Below are 18,807 nucleotides of genomic sequence, written 5' to 3'. Positions count from 1 at the left end.
CTTTTGTGTGTGATACTCATTAGTGACACAGCTCAAGGATGACACTGTGGTCCCCGCATACTCATTACAAATCCCAAAATACCACCTTTGCATACCTCAGGATGAATATCCAGGAAAACTAAACTATAACAAAATACTTTATTGCTTTTCCTCTGCACAGTACGGAGGTGCATACTGTCACCTGCTCCATAAAACTGTTCTTACACATTTGATGATAATGAAACAAGGAAGCGGGCTGCAAGGTGGTGTAATCGTTAACACTGTCACCTGTCAGGAAGACAGGGGCCGTTCTGTGTGTAATTTGCATGTTCTCTCTGCCCATGTGTGGGATCTCAGCGTGTCCCTCTCACAGTCCAAAAACATGCAAGATAGGCTAATTAGGGATTCTAAATTGACCGTAGGATTGAGTGTGAATGTGCATAGTTGTTTGTCTCTGTGTTCACTCTGTGATGGACCGAACCAGTGTGTACCCTGCTGCTCACCTAATGGTAACTGGGATAGGCTGTAGCCCGCCCACAACCCTGAATTGTACAAAGCGGGTATGGAAAATGAATAGATGGATCTTCTGAAACATCATCAGTTTAACATAATCTTAATGAACAATTCACAAAATTTGGAAATGTTCTAAAGGTGATAAACCAGAACAAAGTGTGTTTTGGAATTACTCAAAAGGACCTGCTCAGAATATTGTAGATTTGGATCCTATTCAACTTAACACATACACTCTTACAATGTCAGGACTATCACTTTAGAATTTTATTAGATGCCTGGACATAACACAGTTGAATTTGCTACCAGTGAGGAAAGAGTGAGGCACAAAAACTAAGACCACTGGTGTTTCTAATTCAATGTGACATTTTGCATTTATCATTATAACGTGACTAAAGTTTTGGAAAGTCTGAAAGGTGAGTGTTCACTACAGGAAATACGAAAACATGTCATACAAAGTTTAGTTTAGTGTATGTGTTATAATTGGGTGTTAAGGGTTGAACAATAAAGTCCAAGAATTAATTCCACGGTGGTGCTTGAAATAATGCCAACATTTGTCATTTGTAGCATACAATCTAAATGTATTCACTTCAACTTTAAATATGAGTGACCGTATACTCCTATCTATCACATTGAACCATCAAAGAGGCAGCGAACAGATGACCATCATGAAGAACAATCAACAAGAAAAACAATTGAGCAGCAGATGGTATGGCTCCCACAGAGCTCTGATCTCAGCATCATGGTGTCATTTTGAGGGGACAAGAAGAGACAGCCTAAATCTAAGTCCTCTAAGTCCAAACAAGACTATAGCTTAGTTTGTTAGTTAACTGATGTTTAAATTCATTCGTGGCATTATCTTTTAAAGAATCCTCACAGATATCAATTAAACCAGACAAAACAAAGCAGGCGACTGTACATACCATGTCTAATTTTTGAAAGGTTTCTTTTACTTTTTTTTGTTTAAATTACTCTGTTGTGTGTTTGAATCGAATCCAGTTTTCTACAACTGACAAAGTGTCTGTGGTTGCTCTGCTGTTCACCGGCAGATGTTTTGAAGCTTTTGTGAAAAACATCCAATCAAACTTCTCACTTTGACTATTTAAACAACGAGTCCCGGTGGTCATAAAGGAGTCACCTGCACATATCCATCCGCGCGGTTGTAAACACATAACAGCAGAAAAGATTTATTTATAGACTTCAATTAACAAGGTTTTTTTTTTTACAAGATGAGACAATAGCCACTGGTGTTGCCCATAGTTAGGTGCCAACTTTTGTGGGTTGATGGTATTGTGGGAAAAGTCAGTAACCAATTTTTAGTGTTCTACATAGATTTGATGAGATGGCCTGTTGAGAAAGTGATCGCGTCATCACCATGGAGGCCTGTCTGCATTTGAAACACACAAGTAAAAATGTTGCTTTTAAATTCTACTGTAGTAAAAGCACCAAAGGTAATTAAGAATCGTGGTTATATGGGCTCGTTATGCAGAGCCCATTGTACATGCAAATGCAAATGTGCTGCCACTGGTGTGTAAATGTTAAAAAAAATAAAGGAAATGTCATGAGCCATCAGGTTTACAGTGTATTGCGGGTTTTTATCAGTGAAAACACAGGGAATATTTCAATTACAAACTTAACTTTACGACTACAACTATGAATGAAACAGCACCCAATGATGCAGCATGCATGCACTTTAATTAGCTGGTCCACGTAAGAGAAATACACTTTGTTACCATCAGTGAATCATTTACATGGTGTGGCCTGCATCAATTTCATGTAGCGAAGTTGTGACTGATATGCTGATTGGATTGGACTGGATTGGATTGGATCTACTGTGATATATTTATCTACTAAGATAGATTAACCTACTTTACTTCTTATCAAACCGATTTGCAACACAAAAAAAGACTTCCCTTCATTATTTGGTGGAGCATACGCAAATGTAGTGTCAGAAACAGTTGTGTAATTGAACAGAGTTGGTAATACAGCAGGGTGCCTCTTTTGGAAATGTTTGTCCATCTATGAAACATCTGACGTCATACACTCCTTAATCGTCGTTGCTTATGGCACTTCTAATTTTTTATCATTTTGAGTTAATTCATTATTAATTTGTGTTTTAGGTTTGGCTGTTGCATAATGGATAAATACCAAACCTTTGGTTGCACATTTAGAAGACAGGGACGCTTATTCCACGAGGAGTATCGTGTTCGGTTAAAAAGCAACACGACTTGGAAGTAAAAAAAAAAAGATATGTTATAACCCAAAACATGTTAATAGGTGGTTTGTTACACGACTAAATGGAAACCCTATATATCAGCTGTTACTGAGTAATATGTCTATTTAATAACAAACCCAGTGGACATGTAGGTATATCACAAGCTTTTATAAGAGCCGTGTGGTGTCTAGTTTTTCGGGCGGACGTGCTCACTGCCTTGGAACATTCTCTTCACAGTGCGTGGATGTGTGTGTATGTGTGTCGGTTATGTGTGTGTAATCTGCCTCCTCTCGTGTTGATGTCGACTTGTAGCAGCCGACTCTGACGGTGAAAAGACGGGATAGAAATTTTGAAAAACACTCCAGTTAAATCACAACACGCCGGCTCGAGCGCTGACATGTCCAGTCCGAGCTTCCACCGGGTCGAAACGATGAGCCACCCTCGGCCGGACGAGTTCAAGCCTCCTCCGGAGTGCCCGGTCTTCGAGCCCAGCTGGGAAGAATTTCGAGATCCTTATGCTTTCATTAATAAGATTCGTCCCATCGCTGAGAAAACGGGAATTTGCAAAGTCCGTCCTCCTCCGGTGAGTGCGAAGAATTATTTTTCGACGTCTCAGTGGCTCGGGTGCTAAATTAGTTCGGCTGTAGATGGACCGAGCACTGGGATTTAAAGGGACTGTTCAACATGGCGGATGCACGGCTGTGTTCATTCTTTGTGCTGCCACCGCGAGCTACCTCTCAGTTCTGTGGTTGTAACTGCCTAATTTCGGTCCACTTTAAACTCACTAGCAGTCAAATAGATGTGTAAGTGTGTTTAAAGTGTATAGTAGCCGTGGTTCATCGTGTGTCAACAAAGCCTCGGTGGTCCGGTCATTGAGCCTCTCAGCTAGCAGGCTAACACTAGCTACCAGCTCACCAAGCAACCTGTCATAATGTGGCACACAGCTTTGACATAAGTGGCAATGCGGAAGCCATTCAGCTCTGTAGAAGTTGAAGAAAACAATAATAATAAATTAATTTCAAGATATGCATTAACTGAACGCTATTTTAACCTTGTTCGTCCCCAAATGTCCGGAGGGCTTTGAAGGTGACATGAATTAAAGATTATTTGAAGAACAGCATCCTGGAGCAGTTGGGTCAGCGAGTGTGTGGGCCATCACTTTTAGGTCACTTTCTAATAAGCACCGGAAGCAGAGTTAAGTTGTTTAATTAACTACAATTAACCATCATGATATTTTTCATAATGTTGAATGGTGAAATTATTTGGTCAGTCATGGAACAAAAACTAGTTATCACTGAAAGAATTCTGTTCTGGGATACCAAGTAGTGATTTTTTTCGAAGTTGTGGTTAAATCTGCCATGTTACACAACATTTTACTTGTGATGCATGTTAATGGAGCTTCTTGAGAATCAGCCACTGTTCATGTATGAGCCTGTGTTGTAGGGTGTTGTCCTCCATGTTGGCTTTGTGGTAAGCTGGGCTAGTGAGTGAGTCTTCCATCTGGCCATTTTGTGTGTAAGTGGGGGATGTTGGCTACTGACTTAAAACAGCATCTTGGGGGCCCTGCTTGTGCATTTTCTTAGTGGTTTTTCATTGTACGTTTGACCCTGTGTTTTTTGTATTGACACGATTATTGATCGGTGCTATGAGTTACAAACCAAAAAGAAGCACTTAGTTCTTGCAGTATCCCCAGGCCTTGCATTTCAGTCAAATATGATACAAACATCAGTTTACGAGCCTACAAACACATTGCCAAATTACTTCTTTCAGCTTTTTGATGTGAAAAGTTAAATCCCCTCGTTTAAAAAAAAAGAAAAAAAAGAGTTGTTTCATAATTTGGTTTAATAATTGCCACAAAGAAAAACATTTTGAAAGGAAAAACGTTTTGCCCACACGAAAGAGGAATGGAAATCGTTAAAACTTCTTCTGCTACATAAAAAGCTACTCAGACTGCATAATGCATGACCTTCATGTTGCGTTATGGATACTATTGTTTCTGTTCAGGACTGGCAGCCTCCATTTGCATGTGATGTTGACAAACTTCACTTCGTTCCTCGGATCCAGAGGCTCAATGAGCTGGAGGTGAGTTTTGTTAATCAGATTACGACAGCTCATATTTGACTTTTATCTATTTGCGCACGTGTTATTGATACTTAGTAACGATATTTTGCAACATAGACAATATGCTTGTTGCTTGTGCAAATTACATGTTTGTTTTTTTATGACAAAAAAAGTGAATTGATTAATTTACGTATTTGCTTAAAACGCAGCAGAACTTCTCAGGGGAACATAACTGCTTGCTCTGATCATTTTTATGTTTTCCCGTATGTCTGTCTTGCTGAATGCCTTTAATTTGTTTTCTTTACTTCCGTTTCATTCACTGCTGTCATTGCTTCCCTCTTTTGTCAGGCTCAGACCAGAGTCAAGCTCAACTTCTTGGACCAGATTGCCAAATTTTGGGATTTGCAGGGATGTGCCCTGAAGATTCCTCATGTGGAGAGGAAGATTTTGGATTTATATAGGCTAAATAAGGTTGATTCATATCTATCTCCTTTTTTTGCTGTTTTCTTTTTTATGCTAGAAATTCAGTTAAACATCTGACCTTATTGATACGACTTCCTGTTGTTCCAGCTGGTAGCAGACGATGGTGGATTTGATATCGTGTGTCAGGAGCGGCGTTGGACCAAGATTGCACTACAAATGGGCTTTGCCCCTGGCAAAGCCGTCGGCTCACACCTGCGAGGGCATTATGAGAGAATCCTCTATCCCTACAATCTGTTTCTTAGTGGAGCTAACCTGCTGGTGAGTTGCACGCTTGTATGAACACGACAGCATGTCTTGTCCCCAATCAATGTGGCTCTTCTGCAATTAGATAACCGATAATGCAGTTAATCAATTTGCTATCGAAATTCATAAATAAGTTTGTGTTTTGTTTGTTCAAAGAAGTCCTGTGAAAGATTTCTGCATGTTATGTGTTGGGCCACAACTTATACCTGTGTTTTATTTTGTTTTATAGAGATAATTAGGATTTCTGCAGTCATTTTTATATCAATTCTGTTGTCTGACTAAAAAACCGTCATGTCGCTTCAATTAATTGCATTTGCGCCTTAAAAAAGTTTAATAACAAGAGAGCTTATCCAAGATCACTGAATTGGTTTTGTGTGGCCTCTTGGACAGGTCACTCTAAATTGTTTGATTACCAAAGGTCTCTCTTACCTTAGGCACCAGATCCTGCTTCCAAACTGATGCGTTTGGAGGCTGATCCTGAACTTGAGAAGGTACGTTTGTGTCATGATTAAGAAGCCGCTTTGCCTCACAATTAACAAAACGCATGTTTTCATCTGTGGCTGGGCATCCCGCTGTATGGCCAGCTTTAAGGGGTTTCATGTGCAGACATAGGATTGGGACTTTAAATCATCTCAGAACACGTTTATTTCAATGTTCACATCAGTTTAAGTTCTCTTCAGCTCTATGTCATCCTCACCCTTCAGCAGGCATCAAAAGCAATATCAAAATAAACTTGTTAAGCTTTTTTTTAGTCGTGCAATGCAGCAAGTAGGTGTGAAGTTTAACTATTGTAGCCTTTTTTTGTACTTCTGAAAGTAATTAGCAAAAACACCCAGCTACAGCGTTTCATAGTTCTGCAACACAAGAAGGAAATCTGGCGCCGAAACATCAGTTCATGTAATAAAGTCTGTGTTGCTTAGCTGTCAAACTCCTCCTGCCTCTTTACAAGTTATTTTTCTTACTTATTCACCGTAATTCAAGATTGTGAGATCTTATGCAGCGGAGCGTACTCCTTTGCGGTTTTAACCGTGTTACGCACAGAGTGACTTTTATTAAATCAACAAGAAAATCAAATGAGAGTCACTATATTTACAGTCTGTCCTTCTTTATTTGTCATGTTTCATTGCTGCATGTTTGAGATGACAAACTCATAGCTAACCACATCCTCCTCATGACCTTTTGTCTTTGTGATATAAAATGATGTCTTTCAAAGTCTTTCAAACACATTTTGTGGCTGCTGTAATTGACACATTGTCTATCATCTATGAAGTCATAAATCCAGTTCCCTTTGGAAACACATGCTCCTCTTCCACTTTCCTTTTTAAAGACTGTCGTTCTGTTCCTGATGACCTCCTCTGTGTTTTCAAATATTTCCAGTGAGGCACAGAAGTGCATCTCAATAACCGGCAGTTTGTGGTTTTAACTGTTTCCCTCAGTGTGTTCAGAAGCCTGTCCAGCCCGTAGAGACCACTGACAACAAGGAGCACAATCTGCAGGACCAGGTTCAGAGGCAGCCTGCCCCGATGCCTGACATCTGCCCCAATGCTCGCAGAGCCAAGCGCATGAAGTGTGAGGTGGGAGCCACCGTCAAATGACTACACAGACTCTGGCAACATATTTCCACCCTCATGACAGTTTTAGTTGTTTGGAGTTGCCACCGGTTTCACTTCTCATTTTATATGCAGGCCACCTGTGTGAAAACTGAACCAGGTGAGACAGGCGAGAGCAAGCCGAATCTGAGGCGAAGGATGGGCTCTTTTGTCGTCAAGCCAGAACCAGGTCAGAATCAGAACAGTTACACTCATAACACTGACAGCATGTCTGGTAACACTTACAACTTAATACTTAAACTCTTTTTTTTTATTCCGTTGGCCCAATATAAACATTTATGAATCATTTATAACTCATTAACTGGAAGTTGTAAGCAGAACTAACTATAATTGTTCTGGGAAGTGTCGAGTTGACAGATAATGAAGGGTGTTATGTCAAAAACGCAGCTGTAACTTGATGTATTGAAACGCACTCAAAAACGTCCCCATATCAGTGTAGAACAAATGGGTTTTTCTACACTCTTTTTTTCTAGACTGTTTATAAATTTGGAGTTGAAATTAAAAGTTGCTATATTGCTTGTAGAAGATATTGTTAAAGCACGAGTGCTCCTCTTGTCTTACAGAAAAACAGATTCCCATTCCAGTGAAACAGGAATCAACTGAAATTAAGGAACCAATAATTGAAGCTGAAAAGTCCAAGTCACGGTACAAGAAGATGATACCCCCTGTTCCTTCAAGTCCAGTAAGTACAGACACAGAGAAAATTCCTTTCCCACATCATCAGACATCCAGATGCAGCTCTAACCCCGTAACAAAGCTTTTGTAGAGAACATATAACATAAAGATTTCTTCTTTAATGGGTCTTTGAACATGCTCGGCCTCTGAATCAAAACCAAACATGACATTTGCAGCTAGTTAATTACACATAAAATATTGCAAGAAATATTGAGCAAAAAAAAAAAAGTCCTCAGAGATGTCCTCAAAAGGGTAATTTTCCTCGAGAAGACTTTTCTCAGAATATATTTCAAATGTATTTTGATACCCCGTCCGTTTTGCAGTCCTTTTATTTTACTGAAGACAGGCTTCAGCCACAGTAAAGCTCTCCTTTATATCAAATTTCTGTCTTTACTTTAGTTTCCAGTCGTCTCTGCTCTCTTTACAATGTTGTCATTTGTCGTCCAGGTGGATCTGGTTATTTGTCTGGTGTGCGGCAGTGGGGGAGATGAAGACCGTCTGTTGCTGTGTGACGGCTGTGACGACAGCTACCACACCTTCTGTCTGATCCCTCCTCTGCACGACGTCCCCAGGGGAGACTGGAGGTGCCCCAAGTGTCTGGCTCAGGTGATGATAAAGAGCAAGGTCTGATTAAAGCGTTTCCTAATTATTCTTGATTATTTAAAGGCTACAAATGCATATTTCCAGTTTTATGTTTTTATTCCAGATCTCTTGGGGTATTTGGCTTTCTTTGTCTTTCTGAGACAGTCTGTTTTAGCTTTTTTACCTTCAAGGCTACCAGGTTGTTTCCTCGCAAACAATATTTCATGATCCACAGCGAGATTGTCATTATCTGATAGTACTCGTAATACATGTGTATTCATCTTACGTCATATATTTAGTTATATTGCAGGTAAACTGTCATTTACACCTTAAACTGTTCTAACCTGCAGCACCAGTCAAAGTCACCCAACAGTGGTCTGTTAAACAAGAGACACACGAGGCTTAGTGAGCAAACAAAATATTTCATGAGGGAGGTTAGTTTCAGTTTCGGTTGTACAACCACAGCAGCAGTAAACAAAGGGAGTGGGCAGTTGTTTCTGTTAGTAGTAGGCAAAGATATCTCCAAAGTGCAGTTGATAGTTTGGCATTTTGTTGATGAGTGTTTACGCTATCATGACCCGCAGGCACGCTCCAATAATGCATTAGCACTTAATGAGCTCAATTCTGTCCACATGATTCCCACTTCAACTCGCTGTCGATGTAGACCGCAAATGTGCATTGATCAGGACAGTATAAGTGAAATTCTCAGTGGTTTTGAAGGAGTCTCACTAAGTTGTCAAGTGCTGGCCTTAAAACAAGCTTTTGATTGCTTTCTTTAACAAAAGAAAAAAAAAAGCCGCACAAGATTCTAAAATGAAACCAAACTGAAACTGAACTGTTAATGCAAGCTTTGATGCTGCTGCACAACATGTTTACCATAAACTTGAAACCAGTTTTTAATGTGACCTGCAGGAATGCAACAAACCTCATGAGGCGTTCGGGTTTGAACAAGCATACAGAGACTACTCACTGCGTGCGTTTGGCCAAATGGCAGATGCATTTAAATCAGATTACTTCAACATGCCAGTTCACGTAAGTAATATAGGTTTCAAGTGTATTTGCCTCTCTTGCTCTCAGTATTTGAAGAGAAATTCTTATTTCTTCATGTTTTATTTTGTTACAGATGGTACCCACAGAACTGGTGGAGAAAGAGTTTTGGCGTTTGGTCGGAGCCATCGAGGAGGACGTTACTGTCGAGTATGGAGCAGATATTGCCTCGAAGGAGTTTGGAAGCGGATTCCCCATTCCAAATGGAAAGTTTAAGGTTTCCCCAGCAGATGAGGTAGCTACTTAAAGCAACTCTCAAAGCCTTGTCTTGGCAGTGGAATCTTGTTGTCACTGTGTGTCTTATTGCTGGATTTATTGTGCAGAGATCTGAGTGTGTCATTCCTCTTGCAGAAATACCTCAAATGTGGCTGGAACCTCAACAACCTGGCCATGATGAACCCATCGGTACTGACTCATGTAACGGCTGACATTTGTGGGATGACACTTCCGTGGCTTTATGTTGGCATGTGCTTCTCCTCCTTTTGCTGGCACATTGAGGATCACTGGAGCTACTCCATCAACTACCTGCACTGGTACTACTTGATAAATCATTTCCACACGGCTGTTGTAGTTAGGATTTCCATCATAAGGATTCTCCTTTCACCAGAAAATATTAACAATATCAGAAATCTGAGGCTGTTGAGTTGACAGGGAGTGACCCTTGTTTTTATTCACTACAAGGGGTGAACCTAAAACCTGGTATGGAGCTCCTGGTTTTGCTGCAGAGCAGCTGGAGGAGGTGATGAAGAAACTGGCCCCAGAGCTGTTCGAGTCCCAGCCTGACCTGCTACACCAGCTGGTCACCATCATGAACCCCAACACCCTGATGGCCCACGGAGTCCCAGTACGTATTAAAGAGGCTGCTTTCAGCATTCCCGCTCTCTCATATCCACAGCGACACTCAGCTGATGTATTACATGAATGGATCATCTCTCTGTTTCAGATTTACAGAACAAACCAGTGTGCTGGTGAGTTTGTCATCACGTTTCCTAGAGCTTATCACAGCGGCTTCAATCAGGGCTTTAACTTTGCAGAGGCGGTCAACTTCTGCACTGTGGACTGGGTATGTATTACTTTAAATGTGTTGTCATTCACAGCGATCTTTGTCGTTGCTTTAAAGCTTCCTGTGCCTTCTTTTGTTGAAGGGCCCAAAATGAAATGAAAGAGTATTAACATTTGCGAAGCTAGAGCTCTTGAAAGTTTTTAGATAGTGCTTAAAGAGTCGCTAAATGTATTTTTATTCCGAAAACCAAAAATTTGATTGATACATCTTCTCCTTTTCAGTCACCAACTACACACTAGAGTACAGCCCATCAGATCTAACTCAGTAGCAGTTAGCAATAATCAGAGAAAGAATTCCACTGTCCTTTCTAACCATTCGTTTCCTCTCTGTACCACCAGATGCCTCTTGGCAGGCAGTGTGTGGACCACTACCGTATGCTGCACCGGTATAACGTGTTCTCCCACGATGAGATGGTGTGCAACATGGCTGCGAAAGCAGGCACACTCAACATGGTCTTGGCCTCAGCTGTCCACAAGGACATGGTCCTCATGATCCAAGGAGAAAAGGAACTAAGGGACAAAGTGAAGAAAATGGTACAACGCTCATCTGTTTTGTTTTAACACACCATCATGCTACAGGTTCAGTAGGCTGTATGCTGAAGTTACATTTCATTACATGCAGCTGCACTGAAGGATTTTTTGTTGCACATGGTCTGAATTTGGACGTGTTGTGCACACGGATTCTCTTCTGGAAAACTGAATTTCTTCTCAGTGGAGAAACTAATACTTTGTCACTTTTACAGCAGCACAAGTTTTTATGTTTTGTTTTTTTTCCTTATTGTTGCATGTTGAATAGAGTACGAGTAGACACACTAAACCTGTTGCGTTCTACTTGAATTAGCTTTTAAACCATTTGTTGTTTTCTTGCATCCTCAGGGCGTGTTGCTCTGCAAGGAGGCAAAATATGACCACCTTCAGGATGACGAGCGGCAGTGTGCCAAGTGCAGGACCACCTGCTACCTCTCTGCCATCACCTGTCCCTGCAACCCAGGAGTCCTGGTCTGTCTGCACCACATCAGCAGCCTCTGCTCCTGCCCCGTCACCAACTACACACTGAAGTAAGTCCTGATCCAGAAGGAGTTAAGTGCGATCAGAGTGAAAGACACATTCTACTGAGTCGTCTTGTGAAGATGGATTTCAAAAACACTGAGTCGTATTCTGTGCCCCATGAGTGTATTGTGCTGTCTGGTGCTGCAGTTACAGATACGCACTGGACGACCTGTTCCCCATGATGAATGCTGTGAAGCAGCGAGCTCAGCTGTACGATGAATGGGCCTGTCGTGTGTCAGAGACTTTAGAGGCGAAACTGGAAAAGAAGAAAGGTGAACAGCATAATCCCAAGTATTGAAAGAGACCAATTTTGATCTTTTTTTTCACAGGTTGACACAATTTTCTATGGTCTTATGGAAAGACCTGTGTGTTAATACCACAGTACAACAGCTTAATTTTCTACCACGGCTTTACAGCTCTTTTCATAGCTAAATTATGAAACAAATCACACTCGATAATCATTGAAGTGTGTAATTACCATTTGAGAGAGCACATAGTGAGAGCTGCCTGAGAGCTCACACTAACATATAACATAAAGCTTAATTATGAAACATTGGACAAAGTACAGGTAGATTACTATTACCTCATTTCTTTAAGTTAAGAGAACTGTATAACTGTTAGAATGTTTATAGCAAAGTAAGAGTAAGAGTTTCAACCTCCCACTTCTGAGGTACAGCGAACACAGCATGATTTAAAGTTGAAGTTGAATGAAGATGAAGATGTGGAGGCTGAATAATTCCACTTTGAGACAGAAAAGTGATGTGACACAACTCTGCAAATCTGAAAGGCTTTAGTTTTTAAGGTGGTAGTGACTTGGGACGCACAGACATCTGCTCCAAGGCGTAGGTGTACTATTAGATGTAAACCTATGCTAAATTTGTGCTGTTTTATGTGAAAAATCATAAATTAAAGGAGGTTATAACCCAAGAAGGCAAGGAGACATGAATAGCTTCACTCAGTGGTCATTCCATAGCAACTTACCTAAACCACTCATATAATGTCATAAGACTTCATGTTAAAGCCTCTCTTTAGGTTTTTGATCTTGTAAAATCTGAGGCTCAACTCAAAGCCCATTTTTTTTATGAATTTTTGGTATTTGGTTTGTGGGAAACCTGAATGTTAACTGGGAAATATTTGTCACTAATGTAAGTTATAGTATGTTGTTAAACAAGGACCAAGCCCAACAAAAGCAATGCAGACATGCTCGGTCATCGGCTGCTCAGCCAAACGTTGGCTTATTCAAACTGACCTTTCTTTTTGTGCCAGACTGTGACTAACAAGGTGTTCTCTCCTCAGGCCTGCCAGTCTTTCGCTCCCTTCTCTCTGAGTCAGAGTCCAAGCTGTTCCCTGACAACGACCTGCTGCGGCGGCTGCGTCTGGTCACACAAGATGCAGAGAAGTGCGCCTCGGTGGCACAGCAGCTACTGAACGGCAAGAAGCAGACCAGGTGACATTTTTATGCTTCATCAGATGACTCAGAGGTTACAGAGTTCCTCCCATGTCAGGGACCGGCTTTAATGGGGTTGATGTTTTCATTACCCAGGTATCGGTGTGGTAGTGGGAAGTCACGGAGCCAGCTGACGGTGGAGGAGCTCAGCTCATTCGTGAGGCAGCTTTATAACCTCTCCTGCAGCCTCCCTCAGGCACCCATGCTGAAAGTAAGCTGTGGAAGACAATAAGTTCACTATTAATATCAATGCAAAATCCAGTTGAAGCTCAAATGTCAAGTTTAAATCAGCCACAGCCTATGACAGGAACAAATCTGTGCAGTGCCTGACCAGCATAAATGGATGTGAGTAAAGAAAAGCATCAGTTTTGATTTGTTTTGTGCTCAAACATCATTGTCCAGGAACTTCTGAATCGCATCGAAGACTTCCAGCAGCACAGCGAGAAAGTCCTGGCAGACGAAGCTCCAAGCGTAGCAGAAATTCAGAGCCTGTTAGATGTCAGCTTTGACTTTGACGTGGACCTGCCAGAGTTGCCTCAACTTAGGGTGAGGCTGGAGCAAGCACGGTGGCTGGAGGGGGTCCAGCAGGCCAGCTCGCAGCCTGCCGCCCTCACCCTGGAGACCATGAGGAGGCTCATTGACCAGGGAGTGGGTTTGGCACCTCATCCATCTGTGGAAAAAGCCATGGCACGCCTTCAAGAGCAGCTTACCATGTCCGAGCACTGGGAGGATAAGGCGAGCAGCCTTCTTAAGGCCAGGTGAGGGCAGCACTGACTGATCCCTGAGGATGTTCGCATCTAAGCCAGCGGGAGGGAAAACATGCCAAACAACAAAAAGATCACATTACAATCGGCCCTCGTTCTCTGATTTTAATCCAAAAATAAATCATTTCTAAAATGTGATTTTGTCTCTCAGCTTCAAGCTTCTGGCCAGGTATTTGCACTGATTGTAACTGAAAAATGTAATTTTACGTCAGTGCTCCTGATTTTGCTTCATTTTAATTACAGCTAGTGCAAAATGCTGCTGCTAGAATATTCAACATGATCAACAAAAAGTGAGCATCATATTTAGTTCTGATCTCATTTCATTGGTACTCAGTGCTGTTCACTAGTAACTGTCATCAGTGCTTTGAAAAGGCTTTTAATGGCATGGCTGTCAGGAATGTGCTTCACTTCTCTCCATTATCAGATGAACTAATCTAAAGTCAGGACTAAAATCTCTAAACCTTTAGGGGTTTGAAAATAGGCTTTGAAAAAGTGTGAGGCGTATTTTTAGATCTTTGAGCTATTAAAAAAAAGATTTACTTTGAAAATATGTTGAATTATACTTGAGTTTTTTTTTTCAACTTTTGATTGGTTTTCAGTCATGAGATGTTTAGAAAGATTTTTGGTGAAGTATCGTTACAGGTCCTTGTATGGTCAGTTGTTAGAAAACAGAATTTCTGCAAATAATATGTCAGAGTTTGCGTTTATCAGGTGTGTTTTACTGCCCATCAGACCACCACACTCCATTGAGACTCTCAGCGCTGCTGCTGAGAAGACATCTGGAATCTCTGCTCACCTCCCAAACTGTCTTTTACTGAAAGACACCATCAGAAAAGCCCGTGAGTGGCTTCAAGAAGCTGAGGAACTTCAGGTTAGAATGCACATGATATACTACATGACCGTACGAAACGTCACTGCATAAAGATTTTCCTTAAAGATTGATTCGATGGCGTTCGTCGACACTGAAGCCATCTTCTCATTTCAGGCCAGCGGCGGCGTGCTGAGGGTGGACAGCCTCTCCGACATGGTGTTACGAGGGCAAGCCATTCAGGTCCACCTCGAGCCTTTAGACAGGCTGGAGTCTTTAATGGTGGATGTGCAGAAATGGAAGGAATCTGCAGCGGCAACTTTCCTTGAAAAAGATTCTCTCACCTTACTGGAGGTACAGTCTCACAAATTTGAAATGAACATTAACACAGCTCATTTAAGCTCAGCTCATTTCATACTTATGTCCTCTGGATCCAGCTGCATTGAGGCTGTTGGAATGACAACAAACTGTTGTAAAAAACTTGTTTAATTTAGTTGTTTTTTCTAATTCTTTGAAGAATTTTAATGTAATAAGTGGCATAGTGGCTTGAAAATGACTGTTTTGGTCAATATAGCATTTTAGATTAACAATAAAATCCTTGTAGTGCTTATTTAGGTGCTATAAGAAACAAAAGTACGGAAACGAGAGCAGCTCAGTCATGACTTTGACTGTATATATATATATATTTGAAAATCGTAAATATGTTTTCATCATCAATATTGAACAGCTGCTAGCAAGTGAAAGCTCCAGTCATTTGCCAGCGACTTCAGGCATTTACATATATTTAAAAGTGAAATTCATGCTTCACAAGGATGAGCTCGTCCATTAGCCCTTGAAAGTCTCATAGTTGTTTTTCTTCCACCGCAGGTCCTGTGTCCAAGATTGGAAGGTGGAAATGCAGGTTCTTCAAAGAGGAAGGCCAAGAAAGGGAAAGAATTTCCTAAATGTAACAAAAAGAAAACAGCACGACTCAACTCTCTCAGTGATGTGGAAAAAGCGCTTTCAGAGAGCAAGGATTCCACCTCTGCAGTAAGAGCAGTAACTTACAGAAAAAATTCAAAGTATTTACTGGTGAATGGTGGTCCTCGCTGCAAGTGGCTTTGGATGAAAGCGTCTGCAAAATAATTGAATGTAAATGTAAAAGGGTTTGGTGATTAGGCCATTGTGACAAGCATGGTTTAGCAAGCAGAAAGACATAGATATTTAAAGATTTAATGTAGCATTTTTTAACTTTGATGCTACAGCAAACAACCATTATCTATATGAAGATACAGAGGTGAAGTGATACCGTCACTAGAGAGGCCGACAGTCTCACCCTGCGTGGTTGTTGTTGCACATGAGTCCCTGCAGTACAGTTCAGGTCAAGATTATACTCCACTAAATAGAGCAAGTTTGGCTAAAAAGCCTCCCACGAAGACAATAAGCTCTACAAGCTGCTTGTAGCGCTCCAAGCTAAGTTTCACTGTTTGTTTTCACTCTTTTTCTTTTGGAGTGATGTTTAAACTGTAAATCAGGTGTTTCTGACAGCATGGAAAAAGGGTGTCTGAAAGAAATAAAGGTAGCATATGAGGGAACAGGGAACTTTGTCCAATGCTTAATGAAGACATGATTTCTAAATTTTCACAAAGAGGAAATGTACTGACTGTCGACATTTTATTCACCAGAAGGCAACTCTGGAGGAGCTGCGTGCGAGGGAGATGGAAACTTTCTCTAATCTCAGGGCAGCAAACGAGTCAAAGCTCCTTCCCACAGCAGACTGCATGGACCTTAAGGTGTGTTTCTGTCAGAAGGCACCCATGGGTGCCATGCTGCAGTGTGAACTCTGCAGGGATGCCTTCCACAGTGTGTGCGTCAGAGACCCATCAGACTCCTGTGAAACACAGCCATGGCTCTGTCCGCACTGCCAGCGATCGGAAAAGCCCCCGCTAAGCAAAGTCCTCTCCCTGCTAGCATCTCTGCAGTGCATAGAGGTGCGTCTGCCAGAGGGCGATGCCCTGAACTATCTGGTAGAGAGGACACTTAACTGGCAACAGCGAGCGCAGCAGATTTCACAGTCATGCAACCTACCAGAGCTAGAAGAGAGACCAGGAACCCCTCCCACACTAACCCACTGGGTGTCAGGCTGCGACAACACTCACAACAACACTCAGGTCATTCTTTGTCTCTTTGTACCACTATTTATCTTTTTAACGGCAACTCTTTGCAGATGTTGATTTGAGGTTTGATGTATTTGATGCAGGCTCCTTGTTTGACACCAGAGTGGAATAGGACAAGCCATGCTCAGACTGTCTTCTACACAGAGCAGAGATGCATCCCGCTGCAGGGTCAGTGTTGTCACGGTACAGAGTTTGAACACATGAGGCGTGGTTAAAAATGCATTTGCATGTTCTGTGTGACAGGCTTGAGTCGCGAGCTGGAGGAGCTGATGGTGGAGGGTCTCCTGCTGCAGGTTTCACTGCCACAGGTCCAGAGCCTCTACCACGTTTTATTGGACAGAGCCAGCAGCCAGCACACAAACAGATGCATGTCGCCACCACAGGAGGAGAACACAGACTCTGATAAACACACGCAGTTTATCTCTCAGGGAACAAATATGCCACTGAACCAGGTAAAAACAACAGAGAGGACATGTTAAAGTCTTCAGAGCTGTCTCAGTCTCAGTTCTATCATGATGATTTTATCTTTTAGGATGGCACCAGCAGCACAAGGGAAACCGTGACTGGCTCAGAAAGAAAAGCAAAGAGGCATCATGAGAGGGAAGGATTGGATGCAGAGCGCAGGGGGAAGGACAAAAAGCACTCTCACAAAAGACAGAGGATGAATAAAAAGAAGCCGCAGCGCAGGGCGGCTTCAACCTCATCCTCCCCGCGCTCTGATTTCTCCCATTCCGATGACTCTGACGAGGAAATGGCTGTTTGCCCGGCAGAGAGTTGTCAGCTGCCAGAGGGAGACGAGGTGAGAAAAAAGTGTGAGGTGTCAACACAATGTCTGAAATACGATTACTATCTGCTCAGCACTCAACCGTAGAACGACACAGCCAGAGACGACCAGAAACTGAAAGTGAATTTTGTAGAAACAGAAACACGTCCATTATGGCGAGCAAAAGTTTGAGACAAAACTGCTGTTACTCTGGATATGCTCTTTGTTTCCAGCTTGTTTCCTAAATGTTTTTCTTCCATCATCTGGGCGTGTCTGCAGGTGGACTGGGTCCAGTGCGACGGCAGCTGCAACCAGTGGTTCCACCAAGTGTGCGTCGGTGTTACGGCGGAGATGGCCGAGAAGGAGGACTACATTTGTGTCACATGTGCACTGAACGATGGACACGTGAAATAATGAAGAGAAAGCAGAGGGTTTTTCTGAAATCTGCGAGTCCTCATCCTCAGTCCGTTACTGGAGCGTCGAGTCTGGATGTGTCACTGATCCTCTCCCCCTCCTCACTCCCTGTCCCATCTGTCCAACCCTTTTGTAACAACGGTGCTATCTCCTCTTTGACTTGTTGTCCAAAATTATAATGTTAGTTATTTTTTTGTATTTTTACATATATATTATATATATATATATATACAGTATATATATATATCTTTATATATAGATATATATATATAGATATATATATATGTATATCTATATACATATATATATATATATATTTCTTTCTTCCTATGAATTGTTTGTGGTTGTCTAAATGGGAAAAAAAAAAAAAAAAACACAGGACGTGAGTGTGCTGCATGGGATTCCATTTCATCGGCGCAAAGGAGTCTTATACCATGATCCCCCAAGTAAAGAGAGTTAAGGGTTAGAGTTATCTTCTTTTGAACCTCCTTGCATGTTAAATCAGAGTCACAGGGACAGAAGTTGAGGTATTTACCCACTTAACCCCCCACCCCCTCCCCCAAAGTAACTATTGCATTTTTTTTTCTTTGAAATCTAGTGTTTAGTACATGCATCTTAATATAATTGCCCCCCTTCCCCTCGTTTTATTTTGTAGAATAGATTTATTTATCTGAGCAATAATTTTTTTTTTGTCAGAATTGAGCTAAATGGTTTGATCTCCGCTGAGTTGTGTTTTTGCGATGGTGGTGTGATGTACAGAAAGCTGCACAGACGGATGGGTTACAGCTGTGGAGACGCTCCGAAGGCAGGCTGAAGGAAAAACACGCTGCTAGCAGGCGGATCCACAGAATGTAACTCAGCATACGATACAGAGGGAAGGACTCGGTGATGGTGAAGATGTTACAAGTTTATATTGTGAATAAAGCTTGTTTGTTCTA

At 41.7% G+C, this 18,807-nt stretch overlaps 1 protein-coding gene across 3 annotated transcripts; it reads left to right on the top strand.

Annotated features, from left to right (window-relative positions):
• The first annotated feature begins 2,940 nt into the window (after positions 1-2,940).
• kdm5bb (lysine demethylase 5Bb) lies at positions 2,941-18,807 on the top strand. Of its 3 annotated transcripts, none has more exons than XM_072367651.1 (28): positions 2,941-3,287; positions 4,709-4,786; positions 5,114-5,236; positions 5,336-5,506; positions 5,926-5,982; positions 6,937-7,065; positions 7,177-7,270; positions 7,665-7,783; positions 8,224-8,400; positions 9,271-9,390; positions 9,482-9,640; positions 9,757-9,938; positions 10,087-10,249; positions 10,349-10,468; positions 10,807-11,001; positions 11,344-11,525; positions 11,665-11,789; positions 12,814-12,964; positions 13,061-13,175; positions 13,367-13,722; positions 14,461-14,599; positions 14,714-14,890; positions 15,404-15,565; positions 16,201-16,686; positions 16,776-16,860; positions 16,936-17,144; positions 17,225-17,491; positions 17,735-18,807. In XM_072367651.1, the coding sequence occupies exons 1-28, from the start codon at positions 3,102-3,104 to the stop codon at positions 17,867-17,869; spliced, it is 4,662 nt and encodes a 1,553-aa protein (XP_072223752.1). In that variant the 5' UTR covers positions 2,941-3,101; the 3' UTR covers positions 17,870-18,807. The 3 variants fall into 3 exon arrangements, with proteins under 3 accessions (XP_072223752.1, XP_072223753.1, XP_072223751.1); XM_072367652.1 differs by having other exon boundaries at positions 6,928-7,065; positions 8,224-8,382; XM_072367650.1 differs by having other exon boundaries at positions 6,928-7,065.

Source organism: Leuresthes tenuis, unplaced genomic scaffold (genome assembly GCF_036924035.1).
Source record: "Leuresthes tenuis unplaced genomic scaffold, fLeuTen1.0.hap1 SCAF_16, whole genome shotgun sequence".
Taxonomy (NCBI): Eukaryota; Metazoa; Chordata; class Actinopteri; order Atheriniformes; family Atherinopsidae; genus Leuresthes; species Leuresthes tenuis.
The sequence above is the reverse complement of the archived record's forward strand: the minus strand, read 5'-3'. Positions and strand labels throughout refer to the sequence as shown.